This window comes from Notechis scutatus, chromosome 3 (genome assembly GCF_049901735.1).
Source record: "Notechis scutatus isolate UNSWTSFEM ecotype Mainland chromosome 3, rNotScu1.2, whole genome shotgun sequence".
Classification (NCBI taxonomy): domain Eukaryota; kingdom Metazoa; phylum Chordata; class Lepidosauria; order Squamata; family Elapidae; genus Notechis; species Notechis scutatus.
The window spans coordinates 73,931,326-73,958,385 of NC_142011.1; the positions used below are offsets into that span (position 1 = coordinate 73,931,326).

General features: G+C 39.0%; 2 protein-coding genes across 5 annotated transcripts; one reads left to right on the forward strand and one right to left on the reverse strand.

Moving 5' to 3' along the window:
* CRYZ (crystallin zeta) lies at window positions 1-14,606 on the reverse strand. Of its 3 annotated transcripts, XM_087960480.1 has the most exons (10): window positions 14,451-14,596; window positions 13,839-13,981; window positions 9,887-10,002; window positions 9,173-9,325; window positions 7,575-7,738; window positions 5,903-5,954; window positions 2,637-2,786; window positions 1,546-1,647; window positions 1,340-1,435; window positions 1-564 (listed from the first exon to the last, which is right to left on the reverse strand). In XM_087960480.1, the coding sequence occupies exons 3-10, from the start codon at window positions 9,995-9,997 to the stop codon at window positions 400-402; spliced, it is 993 nt and encodes a 330-aa protein (XP_087816606.1). In that variant the 5' UTR covers window positions 9,998-10,002; window positions 13,839-13,981; window positions 14,451-14,596; the 3' UTR covers window positions 1-399. The 3 variants fall into 3 exon arrangements, with proteins under 3 accessions (XP_087816606.1, XP_026535120.1, XP_026535121.1); XM_026679335.2 differs by lacking the exon at window positions 13,839-13,981 and having other exon boundaries at window positions 9,887-10,003; window positions 14,451-14,606; XM_026679336.2 differs by lacking the exon at window positions 13,839-13,981 and having other exon boundaries at window positions 9,887-10,003; window positions 14,439-14,589.
* Window positions 14,516-24,926, forward strand: TYW3 (tRNA-yW synthesizing protein 3 homolog). Of its 2 annotated transcripts, none has more exons than XM_026679339.2 (6): window positions 14,516-14,955; window positions 16,881-16,961; window positions 19,516-19,614; window positions 21,202-21,273; window positions 22,697-22,830; window positions 24,223-24,926. In XM_026679339.2, the coding sequence occupies exons 1-6, from the start codon at window positions 14,767-14,769 to the stop codon at window positions 24,374-24,376; spliced, it is 729 nt and encodes a 242-aa protein (XP_026535124.1). In that variant the 5' UTR covers window positions 14,516-14,766; the 3' UTR covers window positions 24,377-24,926. The 2 variants fall into 2 exon arrangements, with proteins under 2 accessions (XP_026535124.1, XP_087816607.1); XM_087960481.1 differs by having other exon boundaries at window positions 14,767-14,955; window positions 16,881-16,928.
* The last annotated feature ends 2,134 nt before the right edge of the window (window positions 24,927-27,060 follow it).

Sequence of the window (27,060 nt, forward strand, 5' to 3'; positions counted from 1 at the left end):
TAACATAATAAAACAAATAATTTATTAGCTCTACCTTTGTTGATTGTTTGTTCCTGAATGAACAGGGTTCTGTGATCTGTAAATCTCAGAAGATATGCATACTGAGATCGGCCCAAATATGTATTTATTTTTTAGAAATTTCATGAATATAGACTAGCAAAGCATGATTCAGAAGTATGCCCCTAATTACAAGGATCTATAAAGACTTTCAGAAGGGCAAAGATAAATCATTTAATCATGTGAAATCTGATACAAACATTTAAATTTGTTGTGCAAATTCATACCAGTTGTTTGTGTTATATTTTACTTCCGCATCTCATTTTGTATATTTCAAATGCATTGCATAAAGACTGCAATTCGCATTTATGGGATTACTGCAGAAGAACTTAACAACATGAATTAACATGTAAGAAGCACCATCTTCCCCAAAGCCCCTTGGCTGTGGATTATGTCTTTATGAGCTTCTGCCGCTTTCTCCAGTGGGTATTCAGGGCCCACTGCTGGTTTCAGCCATCCAGCTTCAATCCCTGCGAGAACTGCCATTGCACATACGTGCATCTCTTCCTAAACAGAGAACATTTAAAATCAAGCATTTAAAAAGGACATTTCAGATATCCTGACCTTTATGATTTGACACTGCTGGAAATGTCAGTATTGACCTATTTTGTCCCACTGAAGCCTTATAGAAACCAAGATCTAGCCATTAACCAGTCCAAGGCTCCTAGACAGGAAGTAAATGTAAAATTTCCTCCAAATGGAAATGTTCACACTATGTGGTTAAATCAGTGTTCCCTTTCCTTGCCCATTTGAAGATATGTGCACTTCAGCTCCCAGAATTCCTCAGTTAGGCTGTCTGGGGAATTCTGGGAGTTGAAGTCCACATATCCTCAAGTGACCAAGGTTGGGAAACATTAGGCAAAATGAATGGCAGAACAGAACAGAACTTGGAGGTTAAAGAAACTTCTGGAATTTTCCATATGGAAGCAATCATCTGACATACTCTACCTGACTCTGTGGTTTCTTCCCCAAACCCCAAAAACTTTAACCTTAGACTGTCTACTATTGACCTCACCCCTTTCCTAAGAGGTCTGTAGGGGACGTGCATAAGCGCACCAACGTGCCTACCGTCCCTGTCCTATTGTTTCTTTTATTTATTTTTCTTATATGTATCCATTTCATGTATTCATAACTATGTTTTTACTTATATCTATTATCTTGTAAGCAATTGACAAAAATAAATAAATAAAATAAATAAAAATAAAATAAATTGTATAACCAAAAAGATAAACAGCTCAAAAGGAAGTGAGCAACTATCATGTCACATCATTTTAGCTTTTACCTTAGAGGCAGAAAATAAAGTAATTCCAATGATGCTTGATTCATTCCCCATTAAATCCCTGGGGTTTATCTCAATTGGGCCACGACTTCCAACGATCTACCAGAAAGAGAGAGAGAGAGGGAGGGAGGGAGAGAGAGAGATGAAAATTATAAAATAGAATGCTTTATGGTAAAGCCACTAATTAAAAAGTGGAACCACTTGCTCACCATCACTCTTCCTCCTCTTGACAGCAATTGCAAGTCATTTGCAAGGTTGACATTAGCTAGCATCTCTATAATCACATCTATGCCTTGGGCACCAGCAATTTTCTACAAAACAAATAAATCAGCTGCACAGTAAAACCATAAAAGTTTGGCAGATTTAGTTCACTCCTGAATTGTTACTGTCCTTTTGTGGAGTCCTTGATTCAATAATGTCCATCTCTTCGAATTGTTATTTTCTATAACTTACTTTTAACAATCAAAATACATACAGTATTACTGCAGTTATCCCTACGTTAAAGGAGGGTTAAACACATTTTATTTGAAGCAGGAGATATGTGGTTTAGGAACTAGAGAAAATGACCAGGTGGGGATGTTACGCTCCATTTTCAAACAGACACAAATGGTCATTATAATTCACTTCTTCCGCCTTGCATTGCTCAGGTGGTTGCCCTCTTTGGTTCATTCCTTTTATCGCTCAACAATAAGGCTGAGAGGATGATGGTTTCTCACCTCCCAAATCTTTATTTTTATGCCGGTGTTAACTTTTGCCGAAAAAGAATCCAAACAACTGTTCCACCCTTGCTACTAAAAGTAGGGAATGGTCTAAACTAAAAATGAATGAACAGGTATCAAAAATGAGAGAAAGTTAGTGTCTAAAGATGTTACCACCAACAATTCAAAATTATATATTTATTCAAAAAAGGAGAAATGAAATTGCATACCTTTAAGTTTACAATTGTGACTGTAAATCTTAATTCAATGTAATTGTAATTGAATTGGATAACTTGGGGCCAATCACTCTGGCTCTCAGCCCAACCTACCTCACAGGGTTGTTGTGGGGAAAACAGGAGAAGGAAGGCAGATTGGGTATGTTCGCCACCTTGAGTTATTTACATAAATAATAAAGGTGGAATATAAAATAAAAACAAATAAATAAATTAAAAAATAAGCCCCATATAATTCAACAACACAAGGAAAGCAAGAGTAGGACTGCAATCTAAACTGGCTTACCTAGAAGCTGACTCCCCTAAAACTAAAATGGAACTTACTTTGAAAGGTTACAGGTAGGATAACAAAGAGCACGCTCAAATCACCTTAATCTCAGCCAAGTAATCACTCTTCCTGTGATTAAATACTCTGCAAGCACCGTTTTTCAAAACTAGGTTCATTCCTTTCTCTGTCCCAGCTGTGCCCCAAACCTTCAAACCATAAGCTCTTGCTAATTGGCATGCTGCTATTCCAACCTGAGAAACAAGAGAGGAAAAACAGCAAAGATAGTGATAAGAAGTAGTAAAGTTTCCAGCATAATCTTATCATGACAATACTGAATGAAGAGACTTTCAACAACCCAGCATTAACCCCTTAACTATTACTACAGCTGTTATAGTGTTCACCGTGTTCATAGCTCGCCCTCATTTGATACCATCAGCATGAGACAATCTACCCTTTCTCTTAACAATAGTTCAAACATCACCCCTGAAACAAAAGCACGCAAATGAATAATTAACTCAACCACCAGGGTATACGATTATACTTTTTCAGGTAGCGTGTAAAATCTATCCGCTCAATTACCACTATAGTGCAACTATTCCCTCTTCAAATTTCCAAGGTATCAACTTAGCTACCCCCTATAGTATTATTCAGAGCCAAGGGTTCCCAGTTTGGGGTACCTATAGCCCCACAGGTTTAAGATGGAATTTCAAGAGTTATGACAAAGAGTGGTTTGTGTTTTTAGTGACAAGTCACGAATCACAAATACTTTGGTAGGGAGTGCTAACATTAATCAAACATTTTCTAGGAGTGTGGGGCAGAGAACAGGTTGGGAACCGTTTGCTCTAAGCAATGCAGAAACCCCATAACTTTTCAATTAAGGGAGACTCATTTTCAAACAACACATTTCCAAGTGTCATGGACCTTTTTTAATGCTTAGAAAGTTGCTACCAGAACACCTCTTTGTTACAACCATTGTGGGGGTACTACAGGATGAACATTCTGTGTACTGTATGTGAAATGCATTTGTCCATTTGTCCATTTGTGTCTGACTCTAGAGGGCAGTGCTCATCTCAGTTTCTTAGCCTCAGGAGCCAGTGTTGCCCAAACCCCGTTTCCCCCAAAATTAAGACCTATCCTATAAATAAGCCCTAGCATGTTTTACACGTGTGTCTAATATAAGCTCTACCCCCAAAATAAGCCCTACTTAAGAGCCTATGCAGCTACCCGCCTGCCCATTCCGTCTGGTTGTTCGTGGTGCTGCGGCGATTAGGTAAGTTGGAGGTGGTGGAGTTGCTGCACCAGGTTACCTCAGGGTCTCTGCAGCCAGGTCATCCACCCCCTGCCTCGCAGCAGTGGCACTGGCATGCTGTACAGCCTCCTGCCCCACTGCAAGCAAGCAGAAGAAGTGGGCTTCCCGTGCACGGAAAAAAAAAATAAGACATCCCTGAAAATAAGCCCTAGGGCTTATTTGGGGGGCCAAAAGAAAATAAGTCCCTGTCTTATTTTCAGGGAAACACAGGTAGATACTTCCATCGTCATGTGGTCAGCATGGCTATACCCTGAGGTGCACAGGTATACGGGGGGGAGGTAACACTGTTACCTTCCCCCCGTATACCTACATACAGGTAGTCCTTATCTTATGACCACAATTGAGACCAAAATGTATTGTGATGACCCGGGGCATGACACAAAAATAACAGAGTCACAAAAGTATAATAAATTCCCTTTAATGCCTCCAACTTGGGCCCCAATGTCCAATTATCCTTGACTTGATATCAAACTCTTCCAAAAAACAGTCTACGAAGAGAGTAAATGCAGTCCAAACCAAAAGTAAAAATAATTAGAAATTTTAAAAACCCAACACAAACCACACTGGTAGGCCAGGATGATAAATTGCAGATTTCCACAAGATAACGTAGCAACCACAGTTGGGAAGATGCCAAAACCCAGATAAGCCTCGACCAAGATAAAGCAAAAGGCTATTTAAAATGTCCCACTTGTATCCTGTTCTCCCAGATACAACTAATGAAAGGGATCAGGGCCTTTTCCTCTCCCGCAAGACACATTGCTCCCTTCTCTGTTCCTCCCTGCCGTGCCCTAGGATGAAGAGGCGATGGCCCTGGGTCTTCTTCTAAGTGCCCAGCCGGACTGTGCTCTTCCCCCGTTTCTTCCACAGCCACCAGAGCCACACTCCCACTCCCTGTCAGCTTCTCAATCTTCCCCTCAGAGTCAGATTCCAACAAGGGCATGACATGTATGTTGCTCAGTGAGAAATTTGTTAAGTGAGTTTTGCCTCACTGCATGACTTTTCTTGCCATATTTGTTAAGGGAATCACTGCAGTTGTTAAATTAATAACACGTTTGTTAAATGAATCTAGTTTCCTCATTGACTTTGCTTGTCACAAGATTGCAAAAGGGGATCACATGACCCCAGGTCCCCACAACTGTCATAAATATAAGTCATTTGTCAAGTATCTGAATGTAGGTCACAAGACCATGCAATGGTCATAAGTGTAAAAAATGGTCGTACGTCGTTTTCAGTGCCTTTGTAACTTTGAGTGTCATTAAGCAGACTATTGTAAGTCAAGGACAGCCTGTAACTCGCAATTGGCTTGCTTTCAAACTGCCAGGTGACCAGGAGCTGGGCCAAGAACTGGAGCTCACACATTGCACAGCGCAATGTGTGAGGTCTTGAACCTGGGCTATCAGCTCTCTAGATGACAAGCTTGGTGTCAGGATTCCAGCAATCCTGTAATTAAATCATGATTCTCGAGCCAAACTTTAAAAAAAACTTCAAAGGATCTATTAGAGGCGACATACTGGCACTGCCCTTTATGAAGCCAACTCTGGCATATGTAATTTACAATCACCTGTGACCCTGTTTCCCCTCTCCTTCCTGGGTGTCTCAAAAACCAGATTCTCCAGTTGAGCACGTTCACAGGCTGGGTGTCATCATTCACGTTCTCCAATTAAATATATTTGCGGGCAAAAACTCTGATATTTTAGCTACAATCTTTTAAAGATAAGAGTTGGAATGTACTTTCACTTTCAAACTGCTGCACTACTCTTCCAGATTTCCTTCCTCCCCCCTCCTTTTTTTTTAATGGCAACTACTAAAACATGCATAGGAATGTTTTATGAGTTGACATTTGGAGTCTTTAACCATTGAGCCCTCATTTAATATTTCTTATGTTTTTATGTAGTGTTGCTTACCCGGAAAAGGGAATATCAACCTCCTGAAGAACAAAATAATTTTCCCCAATACATACTGTATGTACCTACATTTTCTTCTTTTCTTTAAACAGCCACCAGTTCACAAAAGTGCAATTCTGGATGGCACACAGCAATAAAAAAAAGAATCACTTACTCCTCCACTTGCTCCATGGACTAGCACAGTTTCTCCTGCTTTGGCAGAACCTCTGGGGGAAAAAAACATAATAAATATTTTGAACATAACAATGTGACAGTTTCACATTATGCAGCCTACAAATCTAGTGTTTACATAGCCAGGGCGAAAAATATTATCCATTGAAAATTATGTTTAGTGGACTCTTGATAATTAAATTGGGATCAGTTCCAGATATTTTTAATTCCCTTAAAAAATCCTTTGTGGCGATAAGTACAGATACGCCTCATTTAACAACAGCGAGTGGGACTGGCAATTCGGTTATTAAGCAAAGCAATCACTAAGTAAAACTGTGCATGTGCTTATGATCTTACTTCACTTTTCCTTCACTTTATAGACCTGCAAAGTCATAAATGCACATACTGGTCCCAAAGTTAACTTTTTCATCACTAACATAATTGTAAATGGAAGATGTTATAGTCCCGTGATGGTGAACCTATGGCACTGCAGGAAGTGACAAAACGGGCTTATTCGGCCTGCAGAGGCTTTTTTCAAACCACTGGGAGGCCGAAAAAAGCTTCAAGCCTGCAGAAAATCAGCTATGAGGCACAGTGCTAGTAAGGGGGCAGTGGGGGCAGGAGTGGGATTCAAATTTTTTAACAACCGGTTCTGTGGGTGTGGCTTAATTGATGGGCGTGGTTTGGTGGTCATGTGACTGGGTGGATGTGGCTTGGTGGTCATGTTATTGGCTGGGCGTGGCCAACTCAATATCACTCACATTGAGGCATGCATCTCCTTGCCTGGCCTCTCATGACTGTGGGGATGCTGCAACCGTCGTAAGTGTGAAAAATGGTCATAAGTCACTTTTTTCAGTGTCATTATAACTTTGAATGGTTACTCCACACAAGCAAAGTACCAGCATAGGAGGGGGAAAAAACTCCAGAGAAGTTCCTGAGACAGGAAGTCTAGTCTTGCCAAGAATGTAATAAGGGTTAACAGAGAGGCAGTTTCTGTAAGCAACACCAGAATGTTTCCTTCCTGCCTTCCTTACAGGATTAGGCCAGTAATTTCTTCTAACAACCGGTTCTCCGAACTGCTTAGAATGTTAACAACCGGTTCTAGCAAATAGGTGCGAACTGGTAGAATCCCACCCCTAAGCAAAGGGGATTGCGCGCACATGCACAGGGGGAAGGGGTTGCCCACTGCCTTCTGGGTGCTGGCATGTGAGTGTGAACACACCAGCGCGCACACAATTTTTGGCACAGCAGCCCAAAAAGGTTAGCCACCACTGATATAGTCCATCCCCTTTGAAGGGTGCTCATGTAGAAAATGCTGAAGTCTATTATAAATTGTGTAGATTTACAAAATTACGTGCCCCCATCTGTTTCTGTATATCTATTTATCCGATCGCTTGCATAATGCCAGTGTAGACTCTTGTCATACAATGAACCAACAACTGGAGATATGCTTGCTTGTAGCACTACTGACAAAATGATATTGAATGAATGTTTCCAGCAATCCCTATGAAGATTTTTTTTTGATGGCTCAGAGAGGAAAAAGCATAAGAAGTCATTAAGTACTTACAATCTGAATTCAGTAAGACTTAACAAGAGTACATTTGGAAAGTCAGAAAAGGGGAGAGGGCAGTATGACTTTAAGAGTTTAAAAAGAGTTGTAGGAAGTGGCACCTTACTTTTGAAAGAGGGCTCGGAACGCAGTAAAATATGGGATTCCAATGGCAGCACCTTGCTTGAAGTCCAGTTTATCAGACAAAGGGAAAATGGTGTTAATGGATGCAACCACGTATTCAGCATAACCTCCAGAAATAGTACCCAGGGTAAAAACCCGATCACCTTTCTAACAGGAGCAAACAAAATGCAGATAGATTAATCCAAAGTTTTGTGGGATTGTCTCTGCTTTTTTTTTTTTTTTTTGCAAAGTCTGTACAAAAAAAATGAAATCTGAACAAAATACAGTTAGAAAAGAAGCACGATGTGAACAAAAATGCATAAAATACTGGAAAAGAAATGATGAACTGAAACCAGAACTCTTCTAAAACCAGAGCTGATGACCCAGTGGAGTGAAGAGCCGGCTGTACATAATTCCTTTCTGGACAAATTAAAAGGGATTTTAAAACAAATCAAAAGAATTGACCTGGATAACTTTCCTATATTGGATTTAGACACTTGTTAAAGTTTTGAAGAATTTTGTAGGAAAGGGCAAAGGAAAAAAAGGGGGGGTCAAGTTCTAGGACACTATTTGGAGACTTTCCTGCCACCCAGATTTAGAGATCAAAATTGTTAAAGGGATGGTTTATTTGATCCATATACTCGTGTATACTGCACGAGTCAAAAAGTGGGCTGTGCAAATATTTACAGACCCCTCATATCCCGGACATAAACTGTTTCAACTCCTTCCCTCAAAATGATGCTATAGACCACTGCACACAAGAACAACTAGACACAAGGACAGTTTTTTCCCGAACGCCATCACTCTGCTAAACAAATAATTCCCTCAACACTGTTCAACTATTACAAAGTCTGCACTACTATTACTGTTAATCTTCTCATTATTTCTTATCACCCATCCCCTCCCACTTGTGACTGTATGACTGTAACTTTGTCGCTTGTATCCTTATGATTTATATTGACTGTTTCCTAGTATGATTTGATTGCTTACTGTACCCTATGACTATCATTAAGTGTTGTAACTTATGATTCTTGATGAGAATCATTTTCTTTTATGTACACTGAGAGCATTTGCACCAAGACAAATTCCTTGTGTGTCCAATCGCTCTTGGCCAATAAAGAATTCTAATTCTAATCCAGGTTAAAAAAGACATGTTGTTATCTCTGATAACTCTTAATGAACTTTTGCTGACCAAACCTGAACAACAAGGCTTTAAGGATTTGTTTACAGATAAGAGATGAGCTATGGGAAGAAGAGATTTGTTGTATTTTAAATGAAGGTGATAAGTTAATAAAATTGTTGTGATGAAAGAGGAATTCATTTCTTTTATGTATTTCTTTTCCTTTCCATATATTATTTTTCTTTCTGTTTTACTTTTCTATTTTACTTTTCTGCACTTCCTATTTTTTTTCGTTGTTGTATTTTTAAAATTTGTATTATTTTTTTGTTATGTTTAAATTACTATAAACATATCAGCAAAATGACAAAAGTAGGATCCAATGAGGGATGGGAGCTGTATCAAAGCCAGAAAGCCCAGATAAGAATTTATTTGCCAGGCCTACAAATGAAGAGAAAGGAAGTGAGCAACTAGCAACCCTGTACCTTGAAAGCAGTCACATGTTCTCCAACTTCTTCTATCACTCCAGCTACATCTGTACCTGGTATATATGGTAAAGATGGTTTCTTTTTATAGGTTCCAGAACGAATATAAGTGTCTACTGGGTTAATCCCACATGCATGAACTTTGATGAGAACCTGAATGAGAAAAAAAATCTGTCTCACAACCTAGTTCAAAAGGAAGGGGGATACTTTTTTAAGCGTGCAACCTCACAATCTCAGGTTTCTCAGATCAGAGATAAGTTTGCAGTCATCCTTGATTTGGCCTCCTCCAGAAACATTAAATCATAACCTTTCAGCATTCACGTGGATGTGTCAGTCATGAACAAGATGACTTGGAGAAATATCCTCTCTCCTACAATCCACCCCCCACCCCAGAATCATTAATCAGCCTATTTCCTTGCTGCCTTCTTACTAATTGTGAATCCACATAGATATCCACAACTGTTGATGGAATAGTGCAGAAATATGTTCCAGATTGTTGATGTCAATTTCAATTATCCAAATACAAATGCTGGGTTCCAATTAAGGTGCAACTGCAATTGTTTTCACCATTTTATTTTCCGAAATGTAATTATACGCATCGAGTTTTATTCAAGCTCATTTTGCATTATGTGAGCAGGACCTCATGTTTAAAGAATAGCATTAGTAGTAGCAGCAGTAGCAGAAGCAGCCAAGGTTGCATATTCTTTATTTTACCTGGTTCTCTTTTGGAACTGGCACTAACGTATCTAGCTGCAGTTTGAGCACTTCAGGCCCACCAAACTCAAACACTTTTATGGCTTTCATCAAATTTCTTCCTGTTGTCATGCCAACCTGAAAATGCAGATATAGAAACTACAGTAACTGAATATCTGCTGCCTTCTTCACTTCAAAGAGAATCAAATCACTTGCTCTCCACCTGAAATTTAAACCAGTGGTTCCCTATATATTTCTTCCTGTTCTATTTTATATCCCGCATCTGATTTTTATCCCTAAAAGGATAAAATTCCAACTACAGTGTGAGGAAATCTTGAATCAAACATAGCAAAATATGTATAAACAAATATATTGCTTTGAACTGGCATCATTCATCACATTTTCTGAATGATTTACTGCATTGCAAAGTTAGCGAGATTTTGTAAAGGAACAGAGTCCTAGATTACGACTGGTGAGTCTCTACAGAACCATGAAACTCCCAAGGAGATTACTACACAGTCTGACCCGCCTTACAGGATTGTGAAAATAACCAGAAGGGGAATACAACATGTGTTACCTTGAGCTCCTGACCTCCTGGAAGGGTAGAATCAAAATGCAACACAGATTCAAAGATTCTGGTGCCAATAAAATCTCAGGGAAGGCAAAATCAACAAACATTCAAATCAGGACATCAGTGTCTTTGATCTGATATGCAAATAATTGGCACCTTTTTTTCCCTTTGGGGTCCAAAAGAAAACAAAGGCATACCTGCAGTCTAATAATACTTGTCATAACAAAGCATGATCATTATACAGTATGTTGAGTTCTGCTCAAATTTCATCCAAATGTTCTTTTACAGGGAGAAATCTTTCTTCTTTAGGCAAACAGTGCTTGATAAATGAACACATAAATATTAACATAGGGCCTTTCAGTGGTTTAGATTCAATCTTTAAAAATTGATTTGAGATACATGAGAGTATGAACAGGTGTGGGATTCTGCTCGTTCGGACTGGTCTGGGTGAACCTCTTGTTCCGATGTCAGCTGGCCCTGAACTGGTTCGCTCCGATGAGCATGTGGGCCTGCCCACCTGCCCCTGTGCTTTATGTCTTTTTGTTAGAGCACAGCAGAGGCAGAGTAGTTTGCCGGGCCTCAGCTGTTTTCTTCAGCTGCAGTTGAAGGTAAATGTGGAGCATGCGTAAAACCAGTTGTTATACTGGTTGAATCACACCCCTATGAACGTAGTACATGTATAAAATACGTTAAAGCAGCCTTACCTTTTCTTGACATTGCATGGCTGCAGATTGATATTTATTCCGTAGAGCAGGGGTCACCAACCTTTTGGACCTCAGGGACCACCAAACTCATAATTTTAGATCCCAGGGACCAACTGATTCTGTGGGAGTGGCCTAATTTGTGGGTGTGGCTTGGTGGTCATGTGACTGGCTGGGCATGGATTGTATGTAAATATTATAAGTATTTATATAAATATTGAATTTTTTTGTTAAAAAAAGGAGCAACTTTTACCCAAAATGAGGCAAAGCGGGCAGACAGATTGAGTTGCTCACAGAATCACAGATTCATTCAGAAATCTATCTATCTGCCATTGGCTAGCTCAGTCTGTCACATAAAATTTGCTTGCAAGCAAACTCACAAAATTAACTCACAACACACCATGCATGTAAATATTGATTTTTTTTATTTTAAAAAAAGAGCAACTTTTATCCAAAATCAGGCAAAGCAGACAAACTGAGTTGCTCACAGAATCATTCAGTGATCTATCTATCTGCCATCGGCTACCTCAGTCTCTCAAATTTGCTTGCTGTGAGTCTGCATTGAATTTGCTTGCATGCAAACCTTCAGTCCTAAGGGAGGTTCGGCTGTGCTTAGCTAGAAAGCAAACTCCAACCAAAAAAAGTCCAACCATTTCCTGCTTCCTAGCTAATCTAAATCTCCCGGCAGAGCAGAACAGATGATGGTCGGAAAAAGGAAAAATAGCAACTTAGCAGACAAGTTTGCCTGGGAAGGAGTGAGTGGGCGGGGAGGGTTCCCACGGGCCATGTGGGCTGAGCAGCCTTGTGTTTCTGCGCAGCCTGGATTAATTGCTTTGGGGGGGTGCTCTGGGGGTGAGATTTTTCTGCGGCCCACCAAAATTTTCTTGCGGCCCACTGGTTGGCGACCGCTGCCATAGAGTAGCAAGTGTAGCAAATTCTGGTTTGCACAAACTGAATGTTGCAAATTGAATTCACCTGCTCACATTTTGTTGCATCATTTCATTCTATACAAATGAAAAATCTCAAGGTTTCCTGGCTAAGTCTACATGTTGTCATTTCTTATGCCATTTTAGTTTGTTTTGTTTTATATTCCAAGTGGAAAGAGTTGTGTGATTTAAAAAGCATGCTGCAAAAACTCATCCTTTTGCAGTAACAAAACCCATCCTTTTGCTTGTAAAACCAAACTATATGACAAGTTATAGACAGACCAATAATACATTGCCGCTAATCATATCTTTACATATTTCTGAGAGTAGCTGAATCCAATTATCAGTGGCCAGAGCCAGTAGATCAGCAGTATTTGTAATTTCTTGTAATTTGAAATTTCTCTTCCCATGATCAATTGTTGTTTTAACCATTTAGTCGTGTCCAACTCTTGCCAACTTGATAGCCAGTGCTCTCCATGCCACCCTTCAAACACAGCTTCTTTCAGTTGTTGGGTGTTCATCTTTGTATCAGTTTTGATGTTATCAAGCCAGTGTGTTCTTTGCTTGCCCCTTCTTCTTTTTCCACTAACCATTCCTAGCATCATTAGTTAATAAAACAAGAATGATCAATAGGAGTTGCTTATTACACTCTTAGTAAAAAAAAAAGAATTTTGTCCATTATTCAGTACATTTAATCAAAGCAAATTACTTTTTGTCATTCCTGACACAATCAACAAATTTTAATAGATACTAATTTCTTTGTAAAATAAATGCACAAGAATAAAAATGTTTATTTCAAAATAGTTTTATGAATAACATAAATAATACAATACTGTTGATAATTCATAGAATCTTCGTGCTTCTGGCATGAAAAGGAAACAGATGGAAAATGATTTGCAAAAACCAATTACTCAAAACCCTAAGCATGTAACATATTGGTCATCAGTCTCTGAATTTCTGTGTTGTCCTTCTTTTTATCTCTGAACTATATGAACTGCCACGAAGTTAAGCAGGACTACAGACTTGGGTCAAATCAGCAAAAAAAAAAAAAATGCATTTAAAGATTGTACAGGAATGTGCAAACATGGTCCCTTCTGCTTTGGAAGAGGTCACACCAAAATTGGCTAGTGCAAGCTTTCAATGCTAATAAACTGTTGCTAAATTATTTGTCTATTGTACCGCATGAGTATTTGTCCAAAAATTGTTGTAATGAGACCTACTCCAAAATAAGATTTCAGGAATTGTATCCCTATTCTCTCTTCTAGGGCTACCAAATCCATACTTACTAGAAATCTGGATGCCCACATGATGGCAGCAAAGATTTAAGTTTTAACATCTCTCTGCTGCCATTCGATGGGCACCTGCTTTTCTACAGTCCATTTTTTTGGCTATGGTATCACTCATTGAAGATTTATTCTTACTAAAAACTGCAATTCAGGCAGTCATACCTCTTTTAAATAGGGTGCTTTTTGTTAAAAGACTGAGCTGCCTATAGTGTTTCTGGAATTGGGTGGTCTAAAAATCCAATTTTAAAAAAGGGAATATTTTATTTTCAATCCTGTTATAATCCAAGAACAAAATAACTTTGCTCTGATGTGAACATTTCTCCCTGCAGTTTATTGCTCTGAATGTCTGCCACAAAACCTCTCAGACTCATTGCTATTACTCAATATAAATGACTGCCCTTTGGCCAAGGATAGGCGGTCTCCTGATGTTTGCAGGACTGCAACTCCAGTCAGCTCAACTGATACAATTTAAACAACCCAAAAAACAATCCTGGTTTCCCAGCTACACTAGTCCAGCCTTCTCTCTTGTCTAACAGAATCCTATTATAGATCCTCACGATGGGGGATGAGAAGAGTGAGGCCACTCTTGATTTCAGCTTCTGGTGACTTCATGGATATTTCCAGATACTTTTCTGGGGTACAGTAAAAAAAAATTAGGCTGATGTTGCCTTTTTTCCAGTGTTTTGCTGACTTCTCCCTCCAACCCAGGGAAGCCTGGTGAAGAAGTCGAAGTGATTGATGTATTGGTTAAGACTACTTTTAAAATGCTTGGACTTCAACTCCCAGAATTCTACAGCCAACGCTGGCTGTAGAATTCTGGGAGTTGACGTCCAAGCATCTTAAAGCTGCAAGGATGAAAAACACTAGATTAAGGGCGTTAAAATGGCATCAAGAACACCCGGATTCTATTTCACCCTCAGCCATAGAGACATCTCTCAGTCCGACCCATTTCAAAGATTGGCCCGGGGAGAGACAGGAAGAGGAAGCAGTAGGTGCTCAGTCAGACAAGTGGGGGATACAAATCTAGGGAACATCAGGTTTGCAATCACAGTCGAATCATGCCGCAAAACCGAGGCTATAATTTTGTACCTCTCGACTCACCGTCGCCTTGTGTCCTCCTTGAGCAAGCCCAGAAGACTCCGCGGGGTCTCCGCTTCTAAGAAAATACAGAGGGAGGGTAAAGCCCGAAAGGAGTTATATATATACTCTCTATCTGCTCGGAAAGGGTCATTGGGCGTTTACTTCCGAGGGCTCGGGGCCTGGGGAAATAAATTTGCCCCAAGCGAGACGCCGTAACGGCTAAGATGGCGCCTCCCAAAGATAGGTCCCCTGAAGGCCGCCATTGTTGCCGTCTGGGGGCGGGGACGAAAACACAGCCGGCGACGCTGCCGCCGCCGCTGCTGCTTGCTTATTGCTGATGGCCGATTTCAAACGCTGGAAAGAGCAGCGGCTGTCGCGCGCAGACGCGAGCCGGAAGGGCAGCGTGGACGAGCCTATCGAGGAGATCGTCCGGCTCCTGAATAGCCGCGAGACGTTCTGCACCACCAGCTCGTGCTCGGGGCGCGTGGTGGTGCTGGAGCAACCCCCGGCCGCCCCTCCGGCTGCGGTAAGCCCACCTTCGGCCTCGGCTGCGCCGCGCAGATCTGAAACCGAGCTGAGATATTTGGGTGGGATCGCTTCCTCCTGCTGCTCCGGATCCCCCATGGGGATTGTAACCTTGACGAAATCGATTTCTTTGGGAGTGGAGGCGCTGCTTTACGGGCAGCCCTCCCTCCGCTACCCCATCTGGGTTTGCAAACCTCCGCGCGATCCATACAGCGATGCCTACAAAGTTGTTGCTGCCCTGAACTCTGCAGCTCGCCCCTCAAAGTCTGGCAGTCCTGACCTGCAATAAATTGAGCGCTGAATGGGGACACACACACGTGTGTCCATCGAAGAAGGCATTTTTGCCATTCCTGCTCTGCTATGAGACCTCCATTCCTCTCTCAAGATTGTTGGAATGGAAGAAGTGAATTGACACTTAAAAAGCCACTTTTGGACAGATTTCCCCTGAAATATTCCCAGAGGTGGAAAATTCCCTTTGTATCTATGTTAGCATTGACACTTGGATTGCCTGGTCTGGTTTCCTGAATTTTCTTGGCAAGATTTTCAGAAATTGTTTGCCACTGTCTCCTTTCTAGGGCTGACAGAGGGACTGGCCCCAAGATCCTCCCCCCAAAAGCTGGCTTTTTGTCTAAGGCAGGACTAGAATTCATGTACTGTATAATCTGTTTCTAACCTGGTGCCTTAACCAAATTGGCCAGTTGTCCAGAATTCTTCTCCAGCTTAAGTATAACAGATAATCAGAATTGGAAGGGACCTTGTAGGTCATCTAGTCCAACCCCCTGCCCAAGCAGGAGACCCTACACCATTTCTGATAAATGGGAGTCCACTCTTTTCTTGAAAGTCTCAAGTGATGGCACTCCCATCACTTCCGAGGGCAAGCTGTTCCATTGGTTCATTGTTCTCACTGTCAGAAAGTTTCTCCTTATTTCCAGGTTTAAGTGAGAAGGTTTGGATAATTCCAATACCAATTAGACTTATATACTGCTTCACAGTACTTTACAGACCTTTTTAAGCATAGTGCAGAGTCGGCATGTTGACCCCAACAATCTGGGTCCTCATTTCACCTTGGAAGGATGGAAGTCTGAGTTTACACTTCAGAATCCCTCTTAAAAGGAAATGGGGGCATTTATTTAACTTTTATTTACTAACTAGGAGGTGCTTCAGGTTGCACCTCTTGACGTATTGAAGTATGTATGTCCCAATCTTTCCCTTTTTTGAAAATATAAAGGCAAGATACAGGTACTCCTCGACTTACAACAGTTCATTTAGTGACCATTCAAAGTTACAATGGCATTGAAAAAATGGTTTATGACCATTTTTTTAAGATTGTTGTACTTTCCCTAAGGTCCTGTGAGCAAAATTCAGACACTTGGCAACCGATTCAAATTTATGATGGTTGCAGTGTCCTGGGGTCAAATGATTTCCCTTTTGCAACCTTCTGGCAAAGAAAATCAATAGGGAAGCCAGATTCACTTAAGAACTGTACCACTAACTGTAGTGATTCACTTAACAACTGGGACAATATGGTTGTAAAATGGGGCAAAATTCACTTAAAATGTTTCACTTAAGTGCAGAAATTTCTGGCTCGATTATGGCTGTAGGTTGAGGACTACCTGTATACCTTATTCAGAGTTTTAATTGCCACTGCTTCAAGACTTGTTCTGTCAGAGATAAACATGATATGATCCCCAGAAATATGTCTTCTTACTCTTTTTCATCTAATAGTCTGATATGTGGCTTGAAACTGCTTCATTGGCTACATTTTATTCTTCCTTGTCTTCCTTAGGTTTTTTTTTTTCTTCTCTTTAACGTGCTGGGAGATTCTAGTATTTCAATGTTGAAAAGCTGGGAATACAGCAATTGGTTCTGAGTATGTTTCTCTGCCTAAAAGATTTGTACTCTGTGTGATTTTTTTTTCTTAACTAGGGGACTGCTGGCTTTGAAATACAGAAGCAAAGCTGTACTTGGCTTATGGTGAGCCACCAATTATGTAGTACAAAAGATGTGGTAAGGGTCAATGCATTGTTTATTACACAGGTTTCTAATTAGTAGTTCTGCATACTAACAATATTGCAAGAATCGCCAAGCTTCTATAATTAATTTTTTATAACAAAATATGTAAGGAAGAGAGTGTGCTCTTCCATATCATTGTCTTATGTTTGTGGCTGATGCTGGTCTTTATTGATCATAGTAAATGGAATTATTGTATTTTTTTATAGAGTGATAGAAGTCATTCAATAGATGATTAGCATGACTGGCTTTCTGATGCTTTTTCCATCATAGATTTCTAACACATGTAATGGCTACTGTTATCTTAAGTCTGAGGGTATCCAAGATGCTGACTATAACAGACGATCAAATCACCTTATTTATTTCAAAATTTAAACATTTTGGTGATGAGATCAAGAGATATGGACAGACTTGTTTTAAAGCCCTAATAAGATTTTTTTTTTTTTTGAGGGGGAGGGAATAGAAAATTGCACTCTTCTGAAAGAAAGGACAGAAGTACATGTGAAAGGGCAGAAGTACATGTGAGGGCAGAAGTACATGTGAAAAGGAATTAGATGTCTTGGTGGATTACAAGTTGAATATAAGTTAACAGCTGCAGAAAATTAAAATGTAGTCTTACACTTCACCAACGAAGTATAATATCAGGATTAAAAGAAATAGTTCAGTTCATCAATCCTTTTTGTGTTTTCCTTTCCTTTATTCTTTTTCCTTTCACATTCACTATATATTTTTTTATGTACTACTTGTTATGTATGTGAAATCTTTTAATAAAAACATTTTTTTAAAGATTGATGAACTGGACTACATCCAGAGAAAAATAGCAAAGAAGATCAGGGACCTGGGGGGAAAATGTACAAGGAATAGAGAAGGTGTTAGGTTGTTTACCTTGAAGAAGACAAGATAGAGGGGCAATGTAATAAATCGTTTTCTTCAAAATTTGAAGGGCTGAAATACAAAAGATGAGACAGAATTCTTCAAAATTGCTCCAAAACATTGTTTATACTACAGCGAAATAGAATCTGGTAAAATGCTAAGGGGAAAAATGTCTTCATTACAAGACCTAGAAAATGCCTACCTCTAGAGGTGGTGATCTCTCTTCACTGGAGGTATTTAAACAGAAGTAGGAGAGCTCTTTATCAAGGTTGCCATAGAAGTGGGTTCCAGTCCTTATTAGGGAGTTGGACTAGATCGGGGTCGCCAACCTTTGGACTTCGGGGACCACCAAACTCATAATTTTAAATCCTGCAGACCAGAAACCCTGGGAAAATCCCCAAAAAAGTCTGCAGGAAAATTCCTCACCCTGTTTTCCTACCAATCGATTATTCTTTATTTGGGCTCACAGGATACCGTCTCCAGCTCCGTTCTCAGGGGGAGAGAGAGAGACTTTTGGCTTCATGCAAGGAAAGCAGCAGAAGCAGCAGAAGTCTTTCTTTCTCTCCCCAAACTTCACCAGAAATGAGTCTTTGTGAGACTTGTCACGTGGGCACAGCTTCTTGGAGTAGGATGCCTTGTAGGGTCCCAAAGACTCATTTCTGGCAGAGTTGGGGGGAGAGAAAGAAAGACTTTTGCTGCTTTCCTTGCATGCAGCCAGAAGCAGAAGATGAAAGAAGCAGCCCAGTGGCCCGGCAAGGCGCATGGGGTGAGGGGGGCAAGTTCCCCCCCTCCGCCCGTCCCCCCTCCCCTTACTACCTCGTGTTGTTCGTAATGCAAGCAATGTAAGCCTTGTGTTCCCGCAGGCCATGTGGGTGGCGCAGCCTTGTGTTCCCACACAGCCTGGATTAATTGCTTTGGGGGGGTGCTTTGGGGATTATTTTCTCTGCGGACCACCAAAATTTTCTCACGGACCACCAGTAGTCCCCGGCCCACTGGTTGGCAACCGCTGGACTAGATAATCTCCAAACTGCCCTCCATCCAACATGTTAGGATATTGTGATATAAAGAGAAGATAAAATTTTATTGAATGAAAGTGTTCATAAGGAAACAATGCTTTGTAGTATTCATTTTCTTTCAAATACCAGTTTTAAAAAGTTAAAAAGGCCAACATGTGGATAAGATCAGCATAGCAAGTAATACAATTTTTGGGGTCAGCAATGTTTTTGAAGTATTCTCTAAACATGTGCATTATCACTGTAAATGTGCACTATTTTTTCCTCTATTGCAGATCTTGTAGATAGATGGAGTTTATTATTTTTCAAAGTATTATTTGAATGACATATGGAAACTGATAGGCCAGATTTAATCAGAAGCTTTTCTGAAAACTGGTGTTGAAGACCTTAGAATTGTGACTATATCATACAGCATCAAGATTTCTAAAACTCTTTATCATCAGCACACAATATTTTGGGAAGCTAAATCCCAGCGAAATGTTGTACCGAAGTGAATAAAAACAAGCAGAGCATACATCGAGCATTTGAATATTACATGTCGAAATGTACTTTAATTAGCACGTCGAATCAGTTTCTGTCATGCCATGTTTTAGATGCTAAATAAGCTACTTATATTTCATTGCTAACAGATGTAGCGTTGATATTAACCTTTTGCTCTTTCTTAGTTTACCGCCTTGCAGAAAGCTGCAGCTGATGCCATCTTCAAATTTGAACCATTTGTTCTCCATGTGCAATGTCAAGACCTAGAAGATGCACAACTTCTGGTAAAGCATTGTGCTTAAAACACTGTTATTGTTACATAAGTAATGTCTGATTCCCAGTGTTCACACATAAAGTAATCCTCTATTTCCAATCACAAGTGGGGCCAGAATTAAACGATGTTCTTGTTAAGTGAGCCACACCCAATTTTACAAACTTTTTGCCATGGTTGGTAACTAAATCACTGCAGTTATTAAGTGAATCACATGATCATTAAGCAAATCTGGCTTTCCTATTGACTTCACTTGTAAGAAGCCAGCTGGAAAGATCACAAGTGGTGATCACATGACCCCAGGATGAGGCAACTATCTTAATACAGTTGTTAAGCACCTGAATTTTGATCACATGACCATGAGGATGCTCAATCTTGTATGAGGACCAATCATAAGTTTCAGTGCCTTTGTAACTTTGCTTATTAAACAAATGGTTATAAGTTCAAGATTACCAATGTCTGAAGCATTGTGTATTAAATAACTGGGGCTGTGAAAATGCTGGCAGAGGAAATAGCATTTCTATTGTTTCTATAGATATCACACTCATAAGCGAAAACTTGTTTTGTTGGGATTATGAGGTAGAATGAAAATTTCAGAAGTACAGTTTTATATGGCTGGCGATGGCTATCATCAAATTATGTAATGAATCCTAGATTTTACCTATGAGCTTGTATCAGTAAGGAACTATTGTAAGCTCCTTTTAATTATTTTGATTCACATCAGCAAATTTAGGTCCTCTCATTGTTTTACTATGCTGTAGAGTAGATAATATAAAAACAATTCAGAGAAAGGGAGAGATTAGATGTATGAACATTTTTAGAGATAAAATGTTTGAATCCCAAAATATTTCATGTCAACCTCACCAAAAGCAATTAAAGCCATTCCAGTCTGACTGACAGTATTCCAATCTTTAAACGGGATTGCTCTGATTGGAAAATAGAAATCAGAATGGCCAATTGTGAGGTGAAAATACTTCCAGTAAGGTACTATTCTCAAGCACAGCTCTTTAAAGAAGAAGCATTTTGTCTCTGACTGGCAGTGTTGTCCATTCTAAGATATAAACTACTTTTAAGACCCCAAGATTTTTCACATTTGGCTGTAATTGTGCCCTAATGATTGCTTCTATTTTTCTGCTTCATAACATGGGTTCACATTGCTACAGGTCTATTATTATAAACATTTTACAATTATGTACTTTTTGAAATACTTCCTTCTGCTATACAGGTGTCCTCACTTAGGTAACTGCCTTGTTACCGCACACAGCTCATCACAGCAGTAATGATTTCAGGATCAATCCTTTCATTTATGACTTTTGCAGGTCTACAAAGCAAAGGAAAACTGAAGTAAGATCATAAGCACAGTTAGTGGCTGCTTCACTTAACAGCCAAGTTACCAGTCGTAATTGTGATTGCTAAATGAGGACTACCTGTAACACTCTGGCAAAACAAAATCTACTGTTTGGATTCAGACGTAACAAATAACCTCTATTCCTGTAAATATTTAGGAGAAAAACCAGTATTTGAAAATACACCTTGTTTACTGTTGTATATGTTTAGCACTTACTTTGTTTATGCCAACTGTTTGCTTTTATTTTTACAGCACACCGTGTCTATAGAAGCTGGGTTCAGAAACTCTGGTATAACTGTTAGCCGGAAAGGGAAAATTATGATGGTATGTTTTTTTTTTCTACCTCGACTAAAGGGATATTTGCAGTTCCTCCTGAGAAAATTGCTAGGGTGTAACTACATAAAGCCTGCATCAAGATGAACCAGCATCTCTACATGGAAAGTAAATGCATAGTCATCACTGGTTCCTGGATGGCAGGGACTCTTCGCTAACTCACTCTTGTCCCAGCATAAGATGACACTTCCATATTGAATCCAGCAGGTTGAATCACATCTTAGCCATGTTGAGATCTCCTTAAAAGCTTTAAGTCAGATCTTGAGTACAAACCAGAGTCTCAACCACTTTCAAAGGCAGTCATATATTAATCACCAAAATAGACAATTTCAGCTGGGTTGATGGAAGCAGAAATATTTGATAAGACTTAGAATAACTATTGTCACTTCGAATGTATATTAATCAGCATACATTAAAATGAAATTTCATTGCATACAGCTCTCAAAGAATCTCTACCTCAAGTATACACTGCATAAACATGACAAAATAAACAAACACAAAATTATACATATAACCATATATATTGTATGACACGGAGAAACAACCTAATCTAATCTGGATGTATCGGCAAGAAAAAAGAATCTTGCGAGTTTACCAAACAGATGGCATAGGGAACAAATGTATTTCAAAATCAGGTAGCCCTGCTACAAATACCTCCTCCCAGAGGGATCAACAGTAATTACTAAAAATTGAGTTGTACATTACAAAAGAAATGTAGACACCTTCCTTTGTCACATCAAGTATCTCTTCTATAAAGGCCATACAAGTTTTGGTTTTCTTTAACAAACTTACCTATACTGAGAATTGTTTCAGACTTCTTGAAAATACATTTGTTGCTTTAATATACAAGGGGAAAAAACAGAAGGAAAAACCTTAAAAAAGTAAAAGGGAAAGAAAGAAGGGGGAAAAAAAAGAGAGAGAGAGAGAGAAAGAAAGAAAAAGAAAGAAAGAAAGAAAGAAAGAAAGAAAGAAAGAAAGAAAGAAAGAAAGAAAGAAAGAAAGAAAGAAAGAAAGAAAGAAAAAGAGAAAGAGAAAGAAAAAAAGACAGGCAAAACGGGAATCATTAAACAACAAAATCAGATTGTGTCACATATAAGAAACCATTCAGTCTTATTTTTAAACACCATGAAGCCTTGACTCTATTTACCTATCTTTCCATTATACCTCTAGAGAGTCAGGCCGTAAACAAAACAAATCTATACCAGCGAACCAAGGCTATAAATGTGTACGGGATTCGTAACACTGAAAAATAATATTTCTGTCTGTCCCATCCTCAGTTGATCACAATCCTTCATTTAGCAATAAGTTGCAAGTTTTTGATAACAGAATTCAAGAACGTACACATCTTTTGTAAGATTTTTTAATAAAAGCTGGTTAAAATGTACCGTAAGTTTCTCCTTTTACATCATTACAGGCTGTCCGAAGTACTCACTGCTTAGAAGTTCCACTAACTCAGAAAGGAAGACTAATGGTCAGTGAAGAATATGTTGACTTTGTGATTCAAGTTGCTAATCAGAAGATGGAAGAAAATTGGAAGAGAATTAACAGGTTTGTTAGCAATGCAGTGGTCACGATGTTGGCCTAGGAACCAGGAGATTGTGAGTTGTAGTCTCGCCTTAGGCATGAAGCCAAATGGCTGATCTTGGACCAATCACTTTCTCAGCACAACCCACCTCACAAGGTTATTCTATGGAAAATAGGAGGAGGAAGGAGTATCAACTATTTTGCCACCTTGTGTTCTTTATATAAAATAATAAAGGTAGGATTCAATACAAAACACATATTCAATACAAAATATGTGTGTACACATAAACATACTGATCCATGTGTAGTGATTTGGAAGGAATTCAGTGGGGTGTTGTTGTTTTTTCAGTTTACTTTATTGTCATTGCACCTCGTACAACGAAATCAAACACCATCTTCAGTGCACATCATGATCATGACCATGAAATAAACACAAACACACATCCTTCACCCTCCATACATTGAACTGAAAAACCCCGACATTGAACCAACACTGCACTATACAGTAGAATTCAACAGAGCTACTGCCCTGGGATAGAAGCTGTTTTTCAGCCTATTTGTCCTTGTTTTTATTATTTTGTACCGTCTGCCAGATGGTAATAGTTAAAAAAAAAAGAGTTTCCAGGATGAGATGGATCTTTGAGAATGTTTTGAACTTTCTTAAGGCAGCAGGAGCTATAAAGCTCTTCCAAAGAGGGAAGAGGCCAACCAATGATCTTCTGGGCAATGACATTAACCCTCTGGAGTACTTTCCTATCTGCCACTGTGTAATTGGCAAACTTTACAGAGGTGCAGTAAGTTAAAATGCTCTCTATGGTGCAGCGGTAGAAGGTCACCAGCAGTTTTTCATTGTTGTTTTCTCCTGAGTTAGGATGGATATGCTTAATGAGTAACCATTGTAACAATCTCTTTAGTAAGGTTTCATCTTTGTTGGACTCCAATGTTTAAGACAACAGCACAGGACAAACAATCCCATTAAACAATTCTGCTTTGCATTCATCATATAACCACCATATTAAATTATACCTTCTTGCATGGATTTAATTAAGATGATGTTATCCTGTGAATTTTCTTCCTGCACACCGCTCCATTTTAAGGTCATATATTGGTTGCTTTTGATCATTAGTCGTCTATATTCTAGAGGCTTTATTTATTATACTGTAGATGTTTTACAGTTGATTTTGTGCCATGCCTAGAGTCTTATGATTGCAGTAGAGTAGAAATTTAATAAATACAGTATATCAATGCCATCCTATTTTAGTCTCTCACAAATCAGTTGAGAAAACTGTGTGATGCTCCTGTGTCATTGCATTAATTTATTTGGTTATTAGTGTTCCTGAGCTGCAGGTTCTGCTTTATGTGAGCCAATTAATGGAACTGCCAACCTGAAACATTTAAATCAATGTCTCTCTCTAGATTTTACAGCTCTTTGAAGTTTGCACTAGAAAACAGGTATCACTCCAGGAGTTCTCCCTCAGAGGAGAAAGAAAAAGGAAATGGCATGGATTCATGTGGAAGAAAACAATCTAAAGCAACCAAAAAGGATGGCGGAAGCCCTTCTTCAGACTGAAATAAAAAAATAGAGTGAAGATGATAGTCAAAGCAATGCTAATATTTTTCACTAAGTTGTGGTATAGAATTGTGTGAAGTAGTCCTATATACCCATTATGTTTGTATAATGTAGTTTGTTTTCTTTGCTCTTTATAAGAGCTTAGTAGATTATTGTGCTCTAGAACGGGTGGGCATTTATGGACCTTTACAAGTTGTGAACTTCAACTCCCAGAATTCCTGAGTCAGTATGGCTGGCTCAGGCATTCTGGGAGTTGAAGTCCACAGGTCAGAAAGGAGCCATAATTGCGTAAGTCTGCTCTAGAAAATAACAGATTATTTATATGGTTTGCCTAAGTTATTAGTAAAGTTTTAACTGCCATGTAATATAAGAGAACTTCAACGTTTTTATGGACAGTTTTTGGACCTGGAGTGTGCCTTCCTTGTTGTAGCGTGTGAAATGTGTAGATACCTTTAGGAGAAAGTCATTTTTATTTTTGTACACGTTAAAAATGTGCAATATCACAAACTTATACCTAAGATATGTCCACAATAAATACTGTTTTGCTCTGCGTATGTTTTTCTTATTTGAAAATATCCTTTAAAGGGTTAGCTGCTCTTCCAAGAAACTTCTGCTATTAGAAGTACTTTCCTCTTCCCATTTCATTTAGTATGGATAATTGGGACCATAAGGCCACATCTGGGAGCAAACGCTCTTCAGTGTTTAGGGGGCGGGACAGGAAGCAAATATATCCTTGATTAAGCTACCGAAATAAATAATTATAGGAAGTATTAACCTTTGCCTTTCTTTTGAGATGATGCATTGCTTTTAATCTGTGCACGAACAGAACAGAACCTTATTCTTGTATGTATAGCTCCTTGACTATATCATTCTTAAGTTACTCTGTTTAGATGTGGGTGCATTTCACCAAAATTACAGGTAATTTTACTAGATAGAGATCTATACTAGATAGATAGATAGAGATCATACTAGATCAGAGTAGTAATAGGTTATTTCCAACCCTGTACATTTTATTTGCGCTCGCCCACCCTTAGTAACTAACAGGCATTCGCCCTACTACATCCTAGAGAAAATCCTGTTTCAGACAATTCTGCATTTTTCCAGGCTGATGTACTGTACAGCATGAAGAATACATGTAAGTTAATGGAGGTGGTATTCACCAATAAAAAGGCGTATTTTAATATAACTCAACTACTAATTTGAATAGCTGATTAAAAGTGCTGATCATATTGGTGCATTCATTCTATTCAGTTCAAAAACTAACTTGGAACTTTTAAAGTGTTTTATTAAGGCGCATTCAAAAGGGTTCAGTTCTTATTTTTATGCTTTATTTCAGTCTTCCCTAATCTAGTGTCCTCCAGATCTTTCAGATTAAAACATTGCTGTAGCCTCCCAGGGTTTTCAACTCACCATCTAATTATTTATAAATGGGACACATAACGTGTTGCAAATTGATTTTGGAATCAAATGCCTGATTTCCACATCTACAATAGGCTCAGTATGAACCATTTGTCTATTGTAAACTACTGGAAGCCAAATGCTGCCAATGTCTGCAAACCTCTAAAGTAGATAGTTTATTACTATTAATGTTCAATACATCCCAGACAAAAAATAAATTCCTGCTAAATATGACAGTGCCCTCCTACACTTAAAAAAGATTTTAAAAATTAGGCATTTGTATTTTTCAGAAGTTTAGAATCTGAAACTAAATTTGGCTTGTGAAAAACTTGCTAGCTGATAAACTTACGTGGTCGGCTACATTTCTAGATTCTAGAAGATCATGGGCAGTGAAACTCCTGGAAATTCTTCTGTACAGGTCCTTCAAATTGTTCAGATGAATTCAAAACATTAAAATGTATATTGTAATCTTGGTTTGGCAAAAAGATCTTTGGAAAAGTGTTAGTTCATTTCCCAGTTGGATTTAAATTTAATTGCATAGTATGTATGTTCAAAATTTCAAGTCCCTATATGGCTATTACATAACTCCTAATTATTTTGAATAATATGCACACACATATTTCTTAACAACATATATTTCTGGTGCTGTTTATGGATTCTATTCAATTACAGGTAGTCCTTGACTTACGACCACAATTGAGGAAAAATTTCCGTTGCTAAGCAAGACAATTTTGCCCCATTTTACAACCTTACTTGCTGCAGCTGCTAAGTGAATCACAAGTAACAGAGTTGTTAAAAGAATCTGGCTTCTCCATTAACTTTGCTGGTCCGAAGGTCACAAATGGTCATTACATAACCCTGGGACACTGCAACCGTCATAAATACAAGTCAGTTGCCAATGGGAATAGCACAACAGTTGCAAGTGTGAAAAAAGGTCATAAGTTACTTTTCCATGCCATTATAGCTTCAAATGGTCACTAAATGAACCTTCTAAGTCAGTGGTCGTCAACCTGGTCCCTATGGCCCACTAGTGGGTGTTCCAGCTTTCATGGTGGGCGGTAGGGGTTTTGTCCCCTACTTTATAAATCACCGTTACTGTGGAGCTGGTGGGTGGTTAGATAAAATTTTACTACTAACAGAGATACAAAAATGGGCGGTATGTATAAAAAGGTTGACTACCCCTATTGTAAGTCAAGGACTACCTCTACCATCCTAGAAATACTTATTGTATTAATATTGCAGTATCTATTTTACAGGCGTGAGTGTGGCTAGTTAATCACTTTTGG